Source organism: Leptosomus discolor, chromosome 9, assembly GCF_034619465.1.
Source record: "Leptosomus discolor isolate bLepDis1 chromosome 9, bLepDis1.hap2, whole genome shotgun sequence".
NCBI classification, from domain to species: Eukaryota; Metazoa; Chordata; class Aves; order Leptosomiformes; family Leptosomidae; genus Leptosomus; species Leptosomus discolor.
The window spans coordinates 29,170,611-29,192,534 of record NC_141399.1 but is presented as its reverse complement, the minus strand read 5'-3'; the positions used below and the strand labels follow the sequence as shown (position 1 = coordinate 29,192,534).

General features: G+C 45.6%; 1 protein-coding gene across 1 annotated transcript; it reads left to right on the top strand.

Annotated features, from left to right (window-relative positions):
- The first annotated feature begins 270 nt into the window (after positions 1-270).
- RAP2C (RAP2C, member of RAS oncogene family) lies at positions 271-9,972 on the top strand. Its single transcript, XM_009961239.2, has 3 exons — positions 271-543; positions 2,263-2,582; positions 7,464-9,972. The coding sequence occupies exons 1-2, from the start codon at positions 271-273 to the stop codon at positions 2,539-2,541; spliced, it is 552 nt and encodes a 183-aa protein (XP_009959541.2). The 3' UTR covers positions 2,542-2,582; positions 7,464-9,972.
- Positions 9,973-21,924: the final 11,952 nt, after the last annotated feature.

The window sequence follows — 21,924 nt, the reverse complement described above, 5'->3', positions numbered from 1 at the left end:
GCGGTTCCCGCGGCCGAGGCGCGGCGGGATGGAGTGAGGCGCGGCGGTAAGGAGCGGGGCGGCGGTGGGGCCGGGCCGGGCCGGGCCGAGCCGAGCCGCGCGGGGCTGGGCCCTAACGACTGTCTCTCCTTCTCAGGACGGCGCGGGAGCAGCGGGGCCTCGCCCTTCTCCTCAGGCGGGCCAGGGCTATGCGAGGGCCGCGTTGCCGCCTGCCCTAGGCCCGGGCCGCGGCGGGCCCAGCGGGGGAGCGGCGAGCGGCTGTGGGGCCCGATGCGGGAGTACAAGGTGGTGGTGCTGGGCAGTGGGGGGGTGGGGAAGTCCGCCCTGACGGTGCAGTTCGTCACCGGGACCTTCATCGAGAAGTACGACCCCACCATCGAGGACTTTTACCGCAAGGAGATCGAGGTGGACTCGTCCCCGTCAGTGCTGGAGATCCTTGACACGGCGGGTACCGAGCAGTTCGCCTCCATGCGCGACCTCTACATCAAGAACGGCCAGGGCTTCATCCTCGTCTACAGCCTGGTCAACCAGCAGTCCTTCCAGGTAACCTCGCCCTGGCCCTGGGCGGGGGCGGCAGCTCCGTGGGGCGGGGAGGCGGCTGGCCCCGGCGTTCCCCGGCGGTCCTGCCCTGGGAAAGACGGTGGGCCGAGGAGGAAGTTTTAGGGTTATCCGTGTGTGCGCATAAGCTTTTACTTCCGAAGGGGCAGCAGAGAAAACGCCCCGCTTGAAAATGCATTTACCAGCCCTGCTTCCTGATGGAAAACTGCTTGCTTTGCAGGTACTTATCAGGGTGCCACCATTGTTAAATCCTGTGCAGTGTTGGAGAACAATGACTTGCTTTCATTTCCCCAACAGAAATCTTCTGGCAATCCCCTTTTACGAAGGAATCACTCGATATTAAAATCGAGACTTCCCCACTTCTTTTTTTTTTTTTTTTTCTCCTCCTTCTTAAAAGGCCTGTTTTGTCAGATGGTCTTGAAGAGAGTCTTATTGTTCTGCAGTTGTGACTTGTTAAGCTGCCATTTTTCGCCCCCTCCCCCCCCAAATATGTTCTTGTCCACCATAAGCTCGATGCTTTCACAGCGTAGGTGGTGTACTGGAGAGAAGAAGCAAGCCATATGCTGTAATTTCTGGGTCTGGATTTCATTTCTACTATTAAAACTCTCAAAAAAATGCAGTATCTCAGTCAGTAACTGGTCTAAGCTGCTTCTAGAAATGAGGCTTTATTTGTGGGAAACAGTGGATTTAGCAGCACTGCATGCAGCTCAGGGATTTGCAACTACTGCATTGGCTTCAGTTGCTGAGTTGGGTGTATTCCAGCTGCTTGGCAAAACCTTGCACAGCCCCACTGAAGCAGTGTGCTTGCTTCTGCTGAAGGCTAAACCTTATCTTAGGAGAGGCCTCGAAATAGCCCGAGTACAAGCTGAAGACACGCTTTCTTTGGAAAACAACAGCAATAAGCATTGGGATGCTTCTCCCCTCGTTTTCACTTATTTTGGGGACCAGCGAGTCGCCATTATTCAAGGAATGGCTGTGCAGTTAGTAATCCACCCTGTTAATATTTAATTATTCTTGTCTATCTATAGCATGTTTACTCTGAAGCCTGTAGGTGTAAACTACTCTCTGCAGTTCTTTTGCACAGTGGTGACTTCAGACGCTTAAATTGCTTTGTTTTGGAACTATGCAAGAATTGGTAGAGCTCGGGAGTACTGATGGTAACTTAAAACACTCAGGGGGCAGAGAAGGCAGACTCAGACTTTCAAGTGTGAACTCCCGATGTTAGCTCAGACTTGAATAAATACATCTCTAGGTAATGAAATCTCTTCACAGCATCTAATTTGGTTACTTACATGTGATTAAATGTGTTCACAATGAATTATTCTAAGCATTCCAGAAGTGAGAAGACTTTATTTAAATTACTGGCTTTCTCAAGCTGTAAACTAAACACAAGCTTCCTAAATGATTGTGTAATGGCATGCTGCTGCTAATGTTGCAGGTCCTTAGACCTGAGAGAGTTTCTTCAGAAAACTGAAATCAACTTTCAAAGCAGCTATACTGTATCTTCCTCTAGCTGAACCAAGTCTCTGTTAGAGTATGGTAGTCGCCTTTTGTTTGTATATACACATACACTTTATAAAATGTGTATACATTTATATAAAATAAAAAATAACTTTTATTAAAGATGAATTTAAGAAGGCTTCTGATATGTAGCAATTTCATGTGACTACTTACACCTGCTAACCAGTTGCATTGTTTGATCAGGACATCAAGCCGATGAGGGACCAGATTGTCCGGGTGAAGAGATACGAGAAAGTTCCTCTGATCCTAGTGGGGAATAAAGTGGATCTGGAGTCGGAGAGGGAGGTCTTATCTGCAGAAGGCAGAGCCCTGGCTCAGGAGTGGGGCTGTCCCTTCATGGAGACGTCAGCCAAGAGTAAAACAATGGTGGATGAACTGTTTGCTGAGATCGTCAGGCAAATGAACTATGCCTCCTTGCCTGAAAAACAAGATCAGTGTTGTACAACTTGCATCGTCCAGTGAGAGAAACTAAGAAAAACCTCAATCATGGCCATACAGAGCAGGTTGGTGGAACAGTCGTAAGTAATTGAGATGCATAAGCATGCTGTTTAAGGAAGCAGATAAAGTCTGACAGGGAGTCTGAAATTAAGTAGTCTAACCTGGAGGAAGCCTTCCTCTAAAGGTGATGGAAGCTTGTGCATTCGGTTGCACATGATTACTTGGGTCAAATGGACTTCTTGCGTTACTTCAGTAGGGTTAGTCAGGGAGCGTTGCGTTTACCTGCAGTAATTTTACAATGAGACAAATTATATGATCTCATCCCCACCTGTTTTGACTGTCAGTGCTGTATTTGACATTACATTATCCTTAATAATGTTTTGTGATGCTGCAGTGGGTTTCGTTACTGGTTGTAGTTGGTATCGGGATTATTTTCAATGGGAATTACCTTGGCGTTCAGTGGGATTCTTGTGACCAAGTTTCCCAGCAGTTTTGTTGAGAAGACTTTGAGCTTACTTAAAAAAAATAAATAAATTCTATGGTACAGAAACTGAATGTACTTAACATTTCTGCCTTATCAGTGGAGTAAGTTTTAAAAGAGAACCACCCTGAGTTGTGAGGAGTGGCTTGAAGCCCACGTGTACTAGTCAAGGACGTGTTCAAAGTGCTCTTCATCTAAAATTTCCAGAGCAGAGAACACACTATAAAATGGCTTCCCAATGCAAGACTTTCCTTTCCCAGTGACTCATAAGAGGTGTGGCAAGAGTGCAGTGTTCGGAGGGGCCTCTCTAAAGCTTCCCCTGTCTTGAGTATTGCTCTGGCTTTTGTTTATTTCTGCAAGGATAGCTGCTCTTGGCCTTTCACATGTGTGGTGGTCTTTTTCAGTACCTTTTTCACCTGATTGTGTAAATGGATCTGTTCCTCCCCTGCACACAGCAGCACTGTCGTTCCTGTGCGAGGTGGTTCTGGGCTCCCCCTGCTATTGTTTTTCCTCGTAGCTGTTGCAGGTCTGGTTTCACTATCTGCTTGAACCCATGTTACTGGAAAGGGCTCTCCTACACTGTTGGTATGCTCTGCATGCAGCCAGCTGGTCCATCAGACCTTCAGTTGTGCCTGTCTTGGCAAACAGCTCTATGTGATCTCTGAGAGCAAGTTCAGGGATGAGGGAGGACATGCAGATTCAGGGGAAAGAGCTGCCCCTCTTGATGGCAGCACTGGTTGAGGCTTAGGCTCTGACTGCCGTGTTAGTTGCTCTTGCTTGAGTCAAAGGCACTTTTTGTCTGAGTGACAAGAGGGAAAACAGGTAATTACTGGAAGCTTTGGACTATGTATCCTCTTTAATCTTGAGTGCAAGGTCAGAGAGTGAAATCTCAAAGCTTGTCTTTGAGATTGTCATCAAGTGCTTTGTGAATGTAAAATTTTAGATACTTGTGACCCCAGCACTGTCATGCTAAAGATGATACACGATGTTTTTATCTCCAGTTCTGTGAAGTAAGGAAAGGCTGCTGTCACTGTGGAAGAGGTGTGTTTAAGTTCAAGATTTGCTTGCTGAAGGGTGAGCAAGCTGCTTGTATCGGGGCAGAGAAAAATACAAATAAAGTCTTTCCTTGTGCACTAATCACTAACACCTGCAGAGCCTTGTAGGATTATAGGAAGGAGTAAAGAAAAGGAATTACTGCTCTTTTAACTAAGTGCTTACAGGGTTAGTATCTTGTCACTTACAGTAATGCAGTTTCACCTAGTTCTAAGGCAGCTTTGCAGGTAAGAGTATCTGGACTTAAAGTATCATGCCAAAGGTTGTGGCAGTGCCCTGGGCTACTAGTGTTTTGTCTTGTGCAGGTTGCTGTCTTCAGCTCTGACAAAATCAGGCCCTTTATCCATGAAATCTATACTTCCAGAAGTGGATACTTTTAAGGGAGGCTGGGTTTAGCATTAAATATCAAGTTTCATCTTAAGGTGGAATTGAGGCGGGGGGCAGGGCTGTGTGTATTCCTTTGAATCCTAACTGATGCCTAGATCTGATGAGTTTCCCAAGCAAAGCATGCTCTTGCTTCAGAAGAAACATCCTTATTGTGTCTTTGTGATCTCTTGAGGTAGAGGATCCTAAGCTTCCATAATACAGATTTCCTCTCCATTCTGCCTAGCTCATAACGTCACATCTAGCAGCAGAACACTTCCTTGCTTCTAGGAGATGCTGCTTCTGCCCAGTGTGATCTCATCACCTGTGCCAAACAAGTAAGCCTTTCCTTTCTAAGCAGTTTCCTATTCAGTCCAGATACTACCATGTCTGGAACTTCTGTTACTCGTCCTGGTTCTTCACAGGCTTCATGCTACCTATCTTTCATTTCAGCCTCACACTTCTGGGGTAATCTCTTCTTTCTGGCTCCCACTCTATCCTTGTTCTTTGATTGAGTGGGTGTAGGATCTCATTAACTTTTGGTAAGCCTTTGCTGCCTGATAATTTCTGATGTGCTCTAGTGTAGAAGAGCTGCTGATAGTGTCTTATGATAGCTGTAATCAGCTCTGTAATTCTTCTGCTTATCTGTGATCCAGGGAACGATTGCTGCTTCTCGAGCATCTGCTCTAGCAGTGACCCCTCCTAGGTAGAGTGAAACTGAGGAAGTGGAACCAGCTGTCTGAAAACCTCTATGTAGGAAGTGGGCTTGAACTGTAGCTCTGTCCTAGCATCGTCTTCCATAATCTCAGAGTTCTGAGACCTGTCGGTGTCCAGGAGGAGTCTTAGGTCTGGACCAGTTAGTTCAGACTGAAGTACATAGGAACTGTTTGCGTCTCTACAGTTCTGATGGAGAAACCAATGGGAGGGGTGGGGGGTGGGTTATATGCTGGACCTGGTTTTATCTAAGGCTGTTTCAGTGTCAGTTTTAACTAGCAGGTACCACTTAACCTCTTTTTGGTACTGATAGCTCAGTCTGTCTGTCAAGTACGATGTTTTGTATGTTCTTTTGTGACACTTCTGAGTAGCACTTGCTAAATTACTCAACTGTCTTGAGTGAGACGAAGAATGGAACGTAGCTATGTAATCAGGATAACCCATAGTTCCTTTTAAAAACGTGGTTTGTTCTTGCATCCTGTTTTTCTCCCCCCTTCCCCTTTCCTGCTTCTGCAGTGGTCTGACATCTCATTATTGCATTCAGAGATGTGAGATTTCCAGTAGCTGCTCTCTGTTCCTTGCTCTAGTATTTCTCTTGAATTCTCAGTATAGCAGTGTTTTGTGTTTTAAATCTTTAGAACACAGCACCTGTTGCAGTGCTGGTGTGTTAGGTTTTCTGTAGAGGTGTTAATTGGATTGGGAATGCCTTAATATTGGGATGAAAGACTGATGCTGCCTAGTGATTTCTCTCCCCTCCATACATGAGTAACTGATACTAGCAAGCGCTGAAGGAAGAGTACTCTTCTTTACGGATAAAAACTGAAAGTCTGCTGTCTTCTGGTCGTGTGGCTATGCAGCCCAGACAAATTTATGCTACTAGATTGTCTAACATTCCCTTCTCTCCTGCCTGCTCATAGAAGAGAATAGAGTGCTGTAGAAATTTCATGGGCAAGTGAAGCCAGGTAAGGTCCAATATGGTGCTAATTGTAGTAACTAAGCACAAATTAAATGGAAAGATGACAAATCTGAATTGGGAGGTCCCTGACCTGCAAATACAGGGATGCTGAAAAAGCATGTGGAGGAAAATACCATTACTTGCTTTCTCTGTTCTTATTATCCCTAGCAATTGTTTGTTTGCCGCAGCACTGGATGCTGAATTTAGGTGAAGTTTTGGGATGGTTCTGACTCTGGTAGGATGAGGAGCTACACTGTAAATAGTTTGCCTCTCCTGTGCTCTAAGCAAAGATAAAACACCTAGTAAGCAGGTTTAATCCATCCCCATTAAAAGCTAAATGTTTGTTTGCTGTTTTGACAGTACAGGGACCCTCCCCATCTAACACTATGCAACACTGGGGACACACACACACACGACACAACACGTGCTCACCAGGCTGGGTGAGAATTACTGTTTGTTGGAAAACATACAAGCAAAACCTGGCTGTTTGCTCCTGTCAGCACAGCAGTACTGCTCCTGAACATTGGCAGTGTTGTTAGGCAAGAAGGGGAACCCTGACTCTGTCAGAGCACTCTGTTGTAGCAAACTTAATTGAGAGCAAATCAACAGCTGAAAAGAAACTGTACAGTAGGAGATGTAAGGTCCTAACTCCTATGAAGAAATGACTTCAAGAATAGACTCATCAAAATCCCTGGAAAGCCAAGCATCAAGCTTCAATGAAGCGTGCGCCATGTGCGTATGAAGGACAGGTTTCTATAGACTTTGAGCTTTGACTGAGGCTTTTAGGATATCTGTGCCAGTAAATCTTGTGAAGTGCAAGTTATCAGAAACACAAAGATGTATTGGTCACACTGGTAGTGCTACTTACATTTGTGTGCTGCATTTAGAACAGTGGCATATGATTCTGTTCCTGCTGGGGCTAGGTTTGAATGCTAAGGGGTTTTATAGTGGTAATTTAGAGGATCTGAATGCTGAGAACTTGGATGTCAAAACTGAATTAGTCGTCTCATCTGCCTATTCCCAGAACTTGTGCAAAACACCGTTGCTTCATGTTACTGGGGCATGTAGTGCCTCTTCACCGCCAGTGCAAACCCTGGTGTATGTATCCCTGTAGGGAGGACTTAAATTGTCTAGCTGTTTCAGGTCTTTAGAAGCAATTTAGTATCCCACAGGGGCAGCTGTTATGAAGTTCATAGTGATACGTTGTTACCTGCTTGCCTTGTATCATCAGAATTAGAAGGGGAGAACTTGGAGAGTGCTGCTGTGTAAAGCAGTGCTTTGGAACTCAGTGTGGAAAACAAACTTCCATGCTGTGGGAGAGGTTGAATTCACTTTGAATGTGCATTGAATATGACTTTAGTTATTTTGTTTAAATTGCAGATAAAACTCAGAGGAAACTTGCACAGATGCTGCTTTGGAGAACTTTCAGCCCAGGTTGCAGAGCTGAGCCTTGGTAAACCTGTCTCTATTACAGCACATTGCCATATGTCTAAGTGCATAAGGTTGGTGGCCTCCAGGATCCACACACCTTAATCAGAATGCTTAGCATGTTTACCATAAGTTTAAAAATCTGTTCTTTATCTATCAGTCCTTTTATAGCTTTCTAAGTTCATATAATGGCTAATATGCAAGAGTTCATTTTTAATATTTTAATTGATTTCTTTAATCAATTTCTGAACTTGTATTTATTAAATACTTAAACTCAGTATTACCTACTCAATGCCTTTTAAAAGAAGAGAGTTTTAATGGAGAATAAATTGAGCCTTAAACAAATGGTTACTTCTGTATATTACCTCGCATCAGTGCTTATTTCTATTTGCAAAGTTTTCTCCTACAATGTAGCTGGTCATTCTTTGAGACTTTTTGTTTACGTGTGACAGTGTCACGAAAAGATACTGAAGGCACCTCTGTTGTATGGATGTAGTATCCCTTTTCTTGGCAAATGCAGCTGTGATATTGTGTCTGTAACTGGTCTGATTTGGCAACAGGGATTACTGGGAATGGGTTGTAAAGTCTCCAGCTGATGTTTCTTTTCTTGAAATCGTGGGTTTCTTAAACTCATTTAATCAAAAATTACAATTGTAGCATTGAAAAATGGCAGCAGGCTTTTCCTTCTACTGAGTTTCTGAACTTGCTTGTTTACAAATAGCTTCTTTATGCCTTTGAAAAGGGATAATGTATCCTTCAAAATGGGCTGTATGCCTAGTCAGTCAGCTCAGCTTTGCCTGGCACAGAGACATCTAGTAGACCTCTGCACATGTAAATCTAATGCAAATAAGATCACTTTACATTTTATAGTTCCTAATATTTGTCTTTCTGAATAATATTTTAAAGCAATATTTGTTAACGTTTTTCTTGCACTGTCACAAATTGCTTTTTAGTTGGTTTTTTTCCCAATAAACTAGTTTAATATTAGAGACAAGTTGGTGTAACAAGAGGAAAAGCACCAGGTTTCAGTGATACTAACTGCAAGTGTGCTTTAAACAGCCATTGCCTTCCTTATTGTTTACCTGATCAACACTTTCTCTGAATACTTGAAAATTTTAACAATAACACAGGTATAAAGAGCAGAATGAAAATGTACAAAGAACAGATGAAATCTTTTTGTTCAGTTTTATTAACATGTTGCAGACATGAGAGCTTTTTCTAGCAGTGGTTTAAAATGTGTAATTTTTTTTGCAGAAATTTAATAACTGCAGCTCACCTACTGCACCAAAGTTCTAGGTTTTTAGGAGCCCAGCTTTAGTCATTTGAACATGCTTCTAGAAATGTACATTCTTTCCCTGTAATAGCTAAATAACTTTGAGAAAAGCTCCGGTAAAAGCAGTGATGGATATATGAGGTTAAGCAGTTTAAAACTCACGAATTGTATTGTGGATGATGGCATTTAAAACAATAAAAGATCACCAGTACAGTATCTCAACATTAATGTGTTTTATTGGTAATAATGCAGGCTGACTTTACAGTGTTAACAGAAATAAAGATTCTGAGTCTACATTCAGTGTTGAATTTGAATCCTGAAAAGAAAAGGACACCAGGTTTTCTGCTTGGGTATTGAAACACCTGATTTTTTTGTTTGTTTGTTTTTTCCCTGTGGGGTTACTTGAAAAATTCCCCTGCCCCGCCCTCCCCGTTTGTACAAACTTTATAAACAGGCTGAGGCTAATACTTAGGTTTGCACTTTAATATCGGGATTAAACCAAACCTTGTATTCAAAGTAGATTTTTTTTTTTTTTAAATGGTGGTTGTTGATCTTTTTTGTAGGTTGTAAGGAAGTGATAGGAAATAATTCATACAGATCTTAGTTTTCCTTTCTCTAAGGGGGAAAAGCTGGTTAATATTAATCGGTGGTTCGTTCCTATGGGTAGTTATCAAAGCCGTGTTCATTTTCATTGACCTCAGTGCAAAAAAAAAAAGGAAAAAAGGAAAAAAAAAACACCTTAAAGAAAAACTTGAACTAGCTTAGAGTGACAGGACTGGGAAAACGAGAGATGATTTCTTCAGCACACTTTTGGGGGAAAAAGGGACCAAAAGTTATTTTAGGCTTCCTCAATAGATTGCATGTGAAGTTGCTTATTAGAGTAAGAGGCTGATAATAAATGCAATATGTATTGTCTTTACTATGGCATCTGTTTAGGAGTTGTTCAAATCACTGCAGTAGGGCTCTACAAATAAAATGTAACCTAACATCATGTATCTAATGTACTGTACTGTATCTTTATCAGTGATAGGTGAAATCTGGAATAACGAGTACAAAAATGGAACAATTACCTATAATGCTTTGTAAAAAGTTTTTTCCAGTAGAATTCATTCTTGTCGTTTTGTAAGACAACCCTACAGTCCACCTGTTTGTAACTTTTTTAATAAAATAGATACCTGTATTACCAAACTGGGGTGACTAGTCTGTATCCAATTTCTTCTAAAGCGGGCTGAACTGACAAGCTGCCTTTTTTAATTTTTTTTTTTTAAGTACTGATTATTCTAAACATGGTAACCACATCTGAATTGACATGGATGACTCCTGGCTTGGGAAAACAGGGTGTACAACTGTGTCCAGACTGGGTGTAAAGCTTGCTGTCTTGGGCGCTCTTGAGTAGAGAGGAGGGGGAGCAAGGGCTGTGCATTATCATCCTGTGCAAGGCAGGGACTCCTCTGCGAGCTGGGAAGCTCGTTCAAAGCAGCAATGGTGCCCGTCCTCACAGGCTGGTATGACAAACCTTTAATCAAAACAAGTATTTGTGTTTGTCTTGTCCAAGTCTTTGAAGTTCTTATTTTCCACATAGGCTTTTGTGTGTGTGTGAGGATGGCAATGGCTGTGGGGCTTGATGTCATCTTGCAGCGTCTCTGTAGCTGCTGTCCACTGTAGTAATCCAGAACTGTCATCTTCCCACCCTGCTAGCCGAGTGAGCACTCTTGGAGCTCTGCCACAGTAGAGGCAGAGGATTTTTCTAGAAAACTTTCCAGCTGAGAGTGCCCAAAGCTGTTTGATAACAATTATCTTAAATGCTTCTTAAAAGCCTTGAGTTTGCTAAGTCAATGATTGTCATCTGGGCCCTGTAACAAAAAGGGTGTCTTCCTCAGAACTTACAGCCTTGATGTACTGACATTTAATACTGCATTTGTAGCTAAAGCCATGTATTAATGTAAAATGTGATTTCAAGTTTAGAAAAAACTTGCTGCCTTAGTACCTTCAGTCCTCAGTGATGTGTCAACAGGCAAAACCACCTAGTATGCTTACCACTCCTCCAGCTAAAACCTATCTTGTAGGTGGGTTTCTATGCTGTTTCTTCTTCCTGCTCACACTTCCTTTGCTGAAATGGAGGAGTAGTTTCCATCTCAAGAGGAAAATGACAGAGAAGGGGGGTGGGGGTGAAGCATGCCCTGTTCTGACTAGTGTCTGTGAGTGTGGTAGCTGGCACATCAGGACTGGTCTGCTTTGAGATTTAACATGTGGGCTGATCACCATCGAAGTCTGATTTCTTGTGTGGTTTAAAAGAAGTAATAATTGAGCAATAATATTCCCAATTCCTTATGGTGCTCAGTGTAAGTAAGCAAGCAAGCTCCTTTCTGCTCCTACCCGGAGGCTGGGAAGCAACTGGAAGTACAGCCAGTGAGTCCCTGTGACTTTACACCACTGCTTTATTTCAAAGGGACAGTACAATGAAGTCTGGGTTGGGGGTTTTAAGGAAGCATGTAGATTTATGTTCAAGGCCATTATCTTTCAAAAGTCTTGATGCTGACAAATAGTTCAGCATGTCCTTTTTCAAATAGGTGTGATCGTGTCATCGTGCTTTAAACCTGGGCTGGCTGTTTTCAGGGGCTGTATAGTTAGGGTTTCAGAGGCAGCTTGTTCTTTGGTTCAATGGTTCCTGCTATAAAAGTGCACAGGCCCTGCAGAAAGCTCCCTGGTCTCCCACTTCTCCTGTGCAGCCAGAGGACAAGTGTATCACCCCAGGGGAATGGGACAACTCTGCTCAGGTCAGCAGATTCCAGTGGTCCTCGGTGCCATGCTGGTCCTCCCTGCCACACAGCAAACTCCCCAAAACAACACCTCCCCAAAAAAAAGCAAGCTGAGGCTGACAAAACAGCAGGGTCTCCCACCAGGTAATGCTCAGGTAGCTGGCAGCCCCCCTGCACCCAGAGCTGCACCTGGAGCTTCCCCCCCTGCTGCTTCCCCCCCCTCCCCGTCTTCAACCTGCTCACCCCCCTGCCTGCGCACCTCCTCCTCCTCCCACCCATGTAACGCATACTGGAGACAGGAAAGAGCTCATGGGCATCCCCCGTCCGCCTCTCATGAGACACCGCTCGCTGCACTGCGCAAAGCCCCCACCGATGTCCACGGGCTTTGCGGAGCTCACTGCACAGCGGGGAGGACCGGTGAAATCCGCCAACCCACACAGAGTTGTCCTAGACCCTCGCCCCAGTGTGTTTGGAGAGCAGGAGCTAACCGCCAACTGCTGCACAGGCTGGAGGACTCTCCCCCACCCCGCTCCCAAGTAGCACAGTGACACGTAAATGAACGGCTAACGAGGGCAGAGTTGGGCCTTGCAGCCTGGCTGGCTGTGCTTGGGTATGAACCGCCAACTTGGTGAGCCCTTCGGTGGGGACAGCCGGAGGAGGAAGTACACAAGATACCCTGCGTGGGTGGAGGGTGAACCGCCGGCCACACCTCGTGTCGAGCAGTACGCTGTTATCTGCCCTCATAGGTTTGGCTGTAATTACCGTTTGAAGCTAGGTGGAAGTGTCTAGCCTTAATTAAAATGAGATACAGGTTCTAAAACAGCCTATGGTGACCTGCTTGACTTCTCTCTGCTGGAAAGTCAGCAGCCCTGGTAGCTTGGTTTGCTGGTAGGCGCTTGGGTTTGGTGAGTCACTGCTCACTTGCGCGGCAGCCGGAGGAAGTGCGCGTGCAGCTACCGTAGCTCCAGGCACGCTCTGGCAAGAGATGATGTGGCCTTATGCTCTGCACTCTGTGAAAGTGAAATAATGTGGCTTTTGTTGTCTTTTTTTTTTTGAGTAGCCACTCTTATCTCTGCCTGGTCAATACAGCTGCAAGGAGCAGAGAAGATGGACTTTAAGCTGTGAATCAGCAACAGCGTTCAACGCAAAGGTCATATTGCTCCCTGTAGTAGTTTGTTGGCTCTGCTGAGGGCAGCATTGAGCTTATGACAGCTCGGCCGGCAGCAATGATACAGTTCAATTACAAGATTGTAGGGGATTAAATTTGTTGTTCTCCGTGGAAACAGTGTATTTAGTGTGGATTCAATTTAGTCACCTCTGGTGCTCTCTTTCAAACTGAGGTTCTCTTCAAGTCCCTCCAAAAAGTCTGGAGCAATAATTGCAATAACTGCAATAATTGTTGGGGAAGAGTCTCTCGTGTTGCAGGAACATGCAAAATAGGCAGACTTTGCGGTTGCTTTGGTTTGTGGTGTGTCCATGCACGTTGGTGTTCTGCTGGTTCATCTGAGTGTGCTGTGACAGCTTTCTAACAGTGACTTCTTCCAAATCATATTTCCAGTGATTGGGCTTGCAGGGGATTTGAGACTCCAAGATGCTGTCGGTTACTGGGTGACCTCGATTGTTCTTGCCTCAGAAGAGAAATGGTAATTGTGGCACTTCCCTCCTGGAGGCATAATGTGGAAGTCTGTGTTAAGGATGGGAAGGTGCTTGGACTTACCTGGAATCAGATACACCAGCATTGTAGAATAATTTTCATAGAATCACAGACTGTTAGCGGTTGGAAGGGACCTCAAAAGATCGACTAGTCCAACCCCCCTGCCAGAGCAGGACCACCTAGAGTAGGTCACACAGGAACGTGTCCAGGTGGGTTTTGAATGTCTCCGGAGAAGGAGACTCCACCACCTCTCTGGGCAGCCTGTTCCAGGGCTCTGTCACCCTCACAGTGAAAAAGTTTTTCCATATGTTAATGTGGAACCCCCTATGCTCCAGCTTGCACCCGTTGCCCCTTATCCTGTCATTGGCCATCACCAAGAAGAGCCCGGCTCCATCCTCCTGACACTCGCCCTTTACGTATTTATAAACATTGATGAGGTCACCCCTCAGTCTCCTCTTCTCCAGGCTAAAGAGACCCAGCTCCCTCAGCCTTTCATCATAAGGGAGATGCTCCACCCCCTTCATCATCTTTGTGGCTCTGCACTGGGCTCTTTCAAGCAGTTCCCTGTCCTTCTTGAACTGAGGGGCCCAGAACTGGACACACTATTCCAGATGGGGTCTCACCAGGGCAGAGTAGAGGGGGAGGAGAACCTCTCTCACCTACTGAGCGCACCCCTTCTAATGCACCCCAGGATGCCATTGGCCTTCTTGGCCATAAGGGCACATTGCTGGCTCATGGTCATCCCCCAGGTCCCTTTCCCCTACACTACTCCCTAGCAGCTCGGTCCCCAACCTATACTGGTACATGGGGTTGTTCTTTCCCAGATGCAAGACTCTACACTTGCCCTTGTTGTATTTCATTAGATTTCTCCCTGCCCAGCTCTCCAGCCTGTCCAAGTCTCTCTGAATGGCAGCACAGCCTTCTGCTGTGTCAGCCGCTCCTCCCAGTTTTGTGTCATCAGCAAACTTGCTGACAGTGCACTCTGTTCCCTCGTCCAGGTCATTGATGAACATATTGAATAGTGCTGGTCCCAGGACTGACCCCTGAGGGACTCCACTAGATACAGGCCTCCAACTAGACTCTGTCCCATTGACCACAACTCTCTGACTTCTTTCCTTCAACCAATTTTGGAATTGGACTTCTTGCATGCAAATAAATATGTGGGCAGGAACCTAAAAAACAAAGCTAAAAATTGCTCAGATTTATCAAAAGTGTTAGTATCTTTCATACACTTGTGATGCTGTAAGGTAACTGGTTCAGACTTACACTTGTCATGCTTCTACTAAAAGATATGACTGATAAATGGCTGCATCTCAGTCTCAGTAACCCAAACAGATGATCAGCTTTCTGGGAAATTTCTGGCTCTTTGAGGTTTTGGGGGGGGTTTTGCTGCCGCTAGGCTGGCTAATTCATCCTGTTTTATGTCTTTAGATGATCTGCTTTGACATTAAATTTAAATTATTTGGTCAGCCCAGAAAAGAGAAGATATATTTGATGTTTGTGACATTCCTTAAGGGCTATTTGTCTTTTTGAGAAGGATAGGATGATTAATCATCAGCTTGGGATTCATCCTACTGCTGTAATAGACCTTAGACCCTTTTTCTTAAAAGCAAATTAATAATGATCATGTAATCAGCAACAGCATGGGTGCTGCAGAAAAACAAGAAGAAACAAAATTAATTTTTCAGCAAAGCTGATTTCTGTTGGAAAAGAGAGAAAGCCTCTCGCTGAAGTGCTGGAGCAAGCTGCAGTTATGTGGAGGTGGTGGAGAATTTTCAAAGACAACATCGGATAACCGCTGCTGGAGGAAAGAGCGTGTGGCATGTTCCTGCCTCCATGTATTGGCTTGTCATATGGGATCTCCTGGAGTCCCTTGTAGCCCCGTGTCTCTACGACTGCAGTCACATTACCGATCCTGGCATTGTTTTCCATTTGATGTTCCACAAACTTGCCAAACGCCCTACATCTGATCTCAGTAATGCAGATTTATTTTTCAATAGGTTAGAAGAAAGATTTTAGCTTCAGGGCCTGCCCAGTGTCAGACAGTGGTTAGAAGTACTTTGGAGTCCAGCTGTGTTCCTTTCCTTTTAACTAAGCTGTCTCAGGCCATCTATATTGTTTCATCTCTGGGCTCAAATTAATAATTTAGAAAGGTTTTATGAACGTACCCTTCAAACCGTGGGACAGTCATGATGTAGAAATGTTTCTTGTTCTTTGAAACATGTCTGTCTCATAGCTACCACCATCTGCCAGAAGGTCCTGGAAGAGGAACCATGAGATGGGGATTACCTTTGATCACTACAAAAGTACCAAGCTCTCAGCTTCAGATGAATGCTGCCCTATATTGTCCTCCACTTTCAGTTAAGAAGAATGTCTTTGACACAACTGTAGCTCAGCTTTGAGCTATATGCCTGGAATTTGGCAGGCCTTGGTAGGACTGAAGTGTGGTAAGGGTCTTTTGGGGAGGAATAAAAGGAAAAGACGGGAGTGAGGGAAGAGAGGTTACTTGGGAGGGAAACATGTTAACAAAACTCAGGATCAAGATCCATATGGTGAGATGAGTTTGATCCATTGGCCTGCAGGCACCTGGAAAACATGTACATTTCTTTGCCTAGATGTAATCAAGGCTTGCTCAGCCAGAGCTAGTTGTCTTGAGCCAAGAGGGAAACCACATCTATCATGAAAGTAAGCAATCTAATGCCTTTCCACTAGGATTCAGTCTCTTCACCCAGTACTGCAGACGCAATTTGGCAGCTTCCTCAAACGAAGCCTTTGGCCATAGGATCCTTCCTGATGATACTCAGGAAAGGTTCTCACCATCCTGGCCTTTAATTCCCTTCAGAAGAGCTGCTGTTGCTTCTAGTCTTGTAACTCCGTTGCCAGAGCTGCACGAGCGGAGGAGCAGACTCTGCCCACCCATCAGCCAGCTTTCTGTGGTGTGGTACTCTTTTCCCTTGGGGCATAACCTACGAAAGATCTGCACATGAGTCATGGAGAGCCTTAGGGAGGGGGTTGGTTGGTTGGTTTGACTTCCTGACAGTGCTTGCAAGGACAGAGAGCCTGGGCGGCCAGAGACCTCGTTGGAGGACTGTTGGGTTACAGGTAAGCTCCCAGTACTTTTAGTTTGTGGATGTCAGGATGTGCAAATGGACCAGGAATAGTTCATGCTTGAAACAAATTAAGAACAGCATACACAAGTCCCGTGATTTGTACTACTACGTAGATATATGTAGTGAGCTGCATCTCCCTAGCTAGAAACGACTGAGTGCTAAGAGATGCCCGAGCCTTTGGAGTCATCAGCGCTCCTTTGACTTGATACAGTCATGAGGCTTTCTTTTTCTGTACAAAATCTTTTCTCAGCAATCTGTTTGAATTAAACGTCACTGAGCGCTTCTTGTATAGCTGTGTCAACAACAGAGTGCAACTGGCATATTAAAAATTAATAATGTGTTCTGGATAATACCAGAGTCAGGCTATTACTTGGTTTCTTGTCTAGCTTGTGCTGTCATTTGCATTTGCTTACAGCCAACTGCCCTCTTCGGTGCCTGGTAATACTTTTTACATAGCATATAAAACCTGGAGAAGCAAGAAAAGTCAACGATATACATTGCTGCATGCTAGAATGTGTTACTGCTGTACTGAATTGCTCATCCCTGCAAACCGTCTCCGGGATTTGTCGCTGGGCACAACCACCACCAGAGGGAGGTGGAAGCAAAGAGCTGGTTCGTCGTGGCACTAGTCCTCAGAGTGGGGCTGTGCTGCGGCCCTGGAAATCAAACACGGTTCTGCACAAGTTGAAAAAGGAAAAGAAATGGAAGTAAAGCTGTATTTCAGGACTTTGGTAGCGTGGTGTGAGTATATCTTAATAGGACTTCAAAGAAAGTTTTGCACTTAGGGTCAATTTGTCTGTCGAGTGGCTGGAATTGCAATCGGAGTCTTTCGTGTATAATGGAGGTTATTTGTGTTTTCCTAATCCGTTATTACAAGTAGGTAAAAAGAGCCATTTACTTCAGCTGTTGAAGCTGAAATAAATGTATAATCACAAGAATAAGATTGGATGCGACTCTGCTTCCTTGAGCATCAGAAACTGATACTACACATACACAAAAAAAAAGCAGGGCAAGTCAGGCAATTGACTTTTAATTTGGCTTAGTGCTTAAACTCAGCTGAACATATTTCTTTTATTATTATTGCAACTGGGTCTAACAGCTGAAACGGCACCATACTTCTCACCACATATGTGCCTGCAAGTGGTACTGACTCGAGTCTGCTGGTTTTGCTGGGATGCCTGCCTGCAGGACAGCTGCCTGCACAGCAACCAAACCCCTCCCAAACCCCCTGTACCTGTTCATCTTGTAATCCTTACCATCTGAACACCGATGCAAATCATTCGTATAGCTAGCGTGTAATCGTGTTATCATCTGCACAGGACCCACCTGGTGTGAGACTGTCAGACGAAGTAATTCTTCTTTAAACTTGTCTTAATTTTCGGTCTAATGCTAGGGGTGTTCAGCCACCCTCCTGTCAGTGTTCACACACAGAAGCTCTCCCCTCCTGTCAGTCTCACCCACTTTTGCAGACAAGTTATTAATGCTGATGAACACCAGGGTGTCTGCGGAGCTGCTTCCAGTGAATAATATTTGTGATGCGGATCGGTACAAACTGGAGAGGAAAATGCTGCTGCATAATGTCACCTTTTGGTATCAAAACGAAATGCTGGTCAGAGAAGTCTTATCCTGCAGTTGGAAGCTAATGGGCAAAACCCACCTAAACACAAAACAAAAAAATGCAACAGTTTCCATTTTCCCAGCAATTCCTTACAAGTAGTGAGTTTCAGCACAGTGTTTGGCAAGCAAAAATTGATGGAAATGCAAAGGTGTCATTGTTTATTCAATAAATAGAACAGTTCTGGGACATAAGTTTTTAGAAGGGCAGGACATGGTGAGTCAAATATAACTTGAGATATGCTCAAGATATAATGTGGCTTGTGAAATCAATGAAAAATTATAGTCACTGTTAAAGGGTTAAAGGCAGGACCGAGTGTGCCTGGACCATCCCTAACAGATATGTGTCTGAGCCATCCCTGGCTGCTTCAGTATTTCTCCGGCCTCACAGTTTAAGGGTCTTTCCTAGGACCTAACTCAGATCTTCCCTGCAACTTTCAGTGATTTCTTTGTTTTCCCTACAGCTTGGGAATAGAGCTGATCTGTCCTCCCAGAATGGCCCTGCAAGTATCAGGAGACTATTGTTGTTCCCTTTTTCTTCTCTTTTTAAGCCAAACAAACTAGGTTCTTTCAGGCTGTGTTTTTTGAAAATACCTTTTTTGAGGGCATATTTTATAAAAAAAATTTAAAGCTACTAGTAATTAAGCCAGGACCCTAGCTCAGAGTGAAGCTATTCCTTTTGGTGTGGCAACAGTAATGTTGTAGGTACCCTACTCTGGAAAGAAATACTGGTTTGCAGTATTGGTGTCATGCCTTGGATTTATTAACCAGCTGATGATCTTCTAATGTGCTTAGAGCTGTTCAGAAGGACTTTGGCTGTGCCTAAGCCTGCTCCCAGTGACTGCAGGCAAGCAGCCGTGTTGCTTGCTGGCCCTGCAGTTGGAAGGGTTATGGCTAAGTGAGAACTGAATGCAGATGTTCTCCTGGCAGCTCCAGCTGAGGAAGAGGATGTCTAACAGAAACATATGAAAGGCCACCATGGCCCCAAGTCCACCCAGGTGAGTCCCTATCTCCAGCAGCTGCCAACAGATAATGTTTTGAGCATGGAAAACAGGGTGAGTGCTTCTCCTTCTCAGCAATGAGCCAGGTGCGGGTTCTTGCCTTTTGGACTATGGTGTTTAAAAATCCCCTGAAGAATCTCTCTTCCATGACTTTATCTAACTGTCTTCTTTCCCTTTCCTCTAAACGAAATTGGAAGGTAAGCATGTCAAAGCACATGGTACAGCACCATGCAGGGCCCCAGCAGCAGTGATGCAGGGGGAGCATGTTTGCCAGAGTTTGCTGTCTCAGAGCCTGCTTCTCTCTCAGGATTGAACTGGGGAGGGACTGGGGAGGTTTGAGGCATTTCCTTGCCTGTCCCCAGGGCCCAAAGTGAGCCGTTTTGGAGGATGGTGCCTGAACTCACTCACTGCCCAGTGCCAGTGGCTCATCATTTCAGGAGGCTCCATGGAGTGTAACCACAGTGACTCAGATCCCCATCAGATGTCCTGCATGATACCGCTTCTGGGGCCAACAGGGAAACAAACGAGCAAACCCTAAAGACCAGCATGAAAATTCACCTTGGAACCGGGGCAACAGGGTTTGGGAGGAAGGAGACTTCTTGTTTCTTGCTCTGCTCTGTCTGTCCTGGCAAACACCACAGTGTTTGAGAGGCTGAAGAAGAACCTGATTCAAGGCCTAATAGGGGTTGGATGCACTTGATGGACTGAAGTCCTTCCCAGGAGAGCTGATGCAATGCAGGATGGTGGCAGCAGGGCCCAGAGTATTAAAAATCAAGGGATGAGCTGGCTGAGCAAACAGACCTGAAGCAGTACTCACTCCAACACGCTGCTGCTCAGACCCTGCTGTGCTGCAGTGCTGCTGCTCGGGGTGCCCTCCCTGCCTGCCAGTAAGGCTGTGGTCACCCTTCACCTCTTTGGTGCTTTCACGCACCATTTTCACGTTATTCCTTGCCCCCGTAGATGAGAAGAACACATGTGCCGGGCTGGAGGTCAGCACTGACTCAGACCAAGAGCCAGGACTGCTCCTCCTGGGTCAGTGGTGCTCCCCATGTGTGCTGCTTCAGCTAGCCCCAAAGTCACCTCCAGAAGAAGGAAGGAGATGGGTGTAAGTAAGATAGGTCTCTTGTCTGCTGAGGCAGTGGATTTCCTCTGCTCCCAGCAGTACTTCTCACATCCCAAGTGGGGTTTGCTTGTCCCACATCTCTTCTGGCTGTCCCTTATTCTCCTACCCCCAAAAAAGTTCTTGTTTACCTTGTTTGCCTCTGCTGGCTCCACACTGTCTGCATGAATGCCTCTATAGGGTGGCTAGAGGCTTTGATAAACCCAACACAGTCCCCTTCTCTCATGCCACAGTAGCAAAACAAACCCTTTGCTTCCACTCACAAACCGTCTGGCCGGTGCTCAGTTTCTGATAACATCCATGGAGCCCAGGGTCAGTTCTCCTGTCTCGCCAGGAAAGCCTGTAGCAGGGAGGCTTGGCTTCTGGGGTTTGGGGGCTTCTCCATCACACCCCCGTGCATCCTTCCTGATGGTCCAGTGCTCCTGCTGTGGTCCCAGTGCTGCTGTGTCAGAGGCGTGCCTGTGACATGGGAGCTGCTCACAGGAGTGCTGCTCTTCTCCTCGGTGCCCATAATATTTGACAGCAAGAACATTTAAAACTGCAGAGGGAAAGTGCACTCAGCCCCCTGAGATGGTTTGTAAGTGACACTGTCCTTCTGCGACACAAAGAGCTCAGACCCTGGGGCCAAGGACAGCACTGGAAATTTGGTCCTCGGATGCAGTGCCTGCACACTCGATACAGCCAGCCCCTCCCGGCCACTGACAGTCAATGAGCTCAGCTGCTTTGTGGAGCAGATTCACACAGAAAAGGAGATTGGCTTTAAGTTTTAGGCTTTTTTTTTTCCTGGTTAGCAGAAGACTAATAAGTTTTTCTGTAGCTAAAATGCTCTACATTTTTCCTCTCTGCATCCCAGATAACAAGCTGTGTGTATGCCCTGACAGGCTCTGTCCTGACATCCCCAGGAATATTTGGGAAGTGTACAAGGGACCACAGCAAATGACCTGGAGTGACTTACAGTGGATGTTTTAGTGGAAATCAGGAAGGAAGCAACAAGCAAAGTCTCCACAGCACTTAAAGTGGCTTTTTCAGTTTGCTGAGATAGATTTCTATCAGTGTGGTTGTGACTTTTTTCTCGCAGCAGCAGCAGCAATAACGATCCTCTATGACAGTCCAGTGCCTGCCTTTTGGCACTACTCAGTGCATTTATTTCTGCAAGCGGGCACTCCTGCCCGAACACTACCTTCATCCAAATGCTCAGTGAGGGTGGGCTTTTCTGGATGAGAGTGGCCAGAGAGGTCAGGTGGCTCATCACGGCCCCGCAATAGCTGGAGTAGAGAAGCAGCACGAGTGCAAGCCCCAGGTGCCCACCATGCTGCAGGGAGGCTGCACCCAGCTGAGTCCTGGGGGGTTTCGAGGGTGGGCAGCTGGCTCTGGCACTTGGAGGATGAGCTAGTATGTGGGGACATGGGCTTTTCAGGTGTGAAATGGGAAGCAGGTTGTCTCAAAGGCTTATGAGCTGCCAAACCAGGGTGCCAGCTGGGAATTAGCAGCTGGTCCTCTTCTGCCTCCACAGGAAGGACTCCCACCTGGTTTCAAGTTCAGCTGGAAACATTTCCCAGTCTCTGGCGAAGTACATCAGCCTGTCTGCCCAGCCCACACACATCTTCTCACCAGATAGAACCTTGTCTGCCCACCTCATAGGACAAGCATAGCTGCCAGCCAGCTGGTCTTTTAGTGCACCTTAACCAGACCAGAGAAAAGACGCTGCTCGGTGACTTTGTCAGGAGAGTCGCTCAGCTCTTCTTCCCTGACCCCGCAGCACGAAGTGTGGGCTCACTTTGCCCTACCATCGCTTGCCTGCAGCCGTAAAAGCTCAGTGTTTATCTCAGCCCTAGCAGTGCCACTCTTGCAGAGTGGCTGCACAGCCTTTCCCCTATTAATA

Coding starts and splice junctions, on each gene's coding strand:
- RAP2C (XM_009961239.2), top strand. CDS start 271: ATGCGGGAGTACAAGGTGGTGGTGCTGGGCAGTGGGGGGGTGGGGAAG. Junction 544..2,262: donor TCAACCAGCAGTCCTTCCAG/GTAACCTCGCCC, acceptor TTGTTTGATCAG/GACATCAAGCCGATGAGGGA.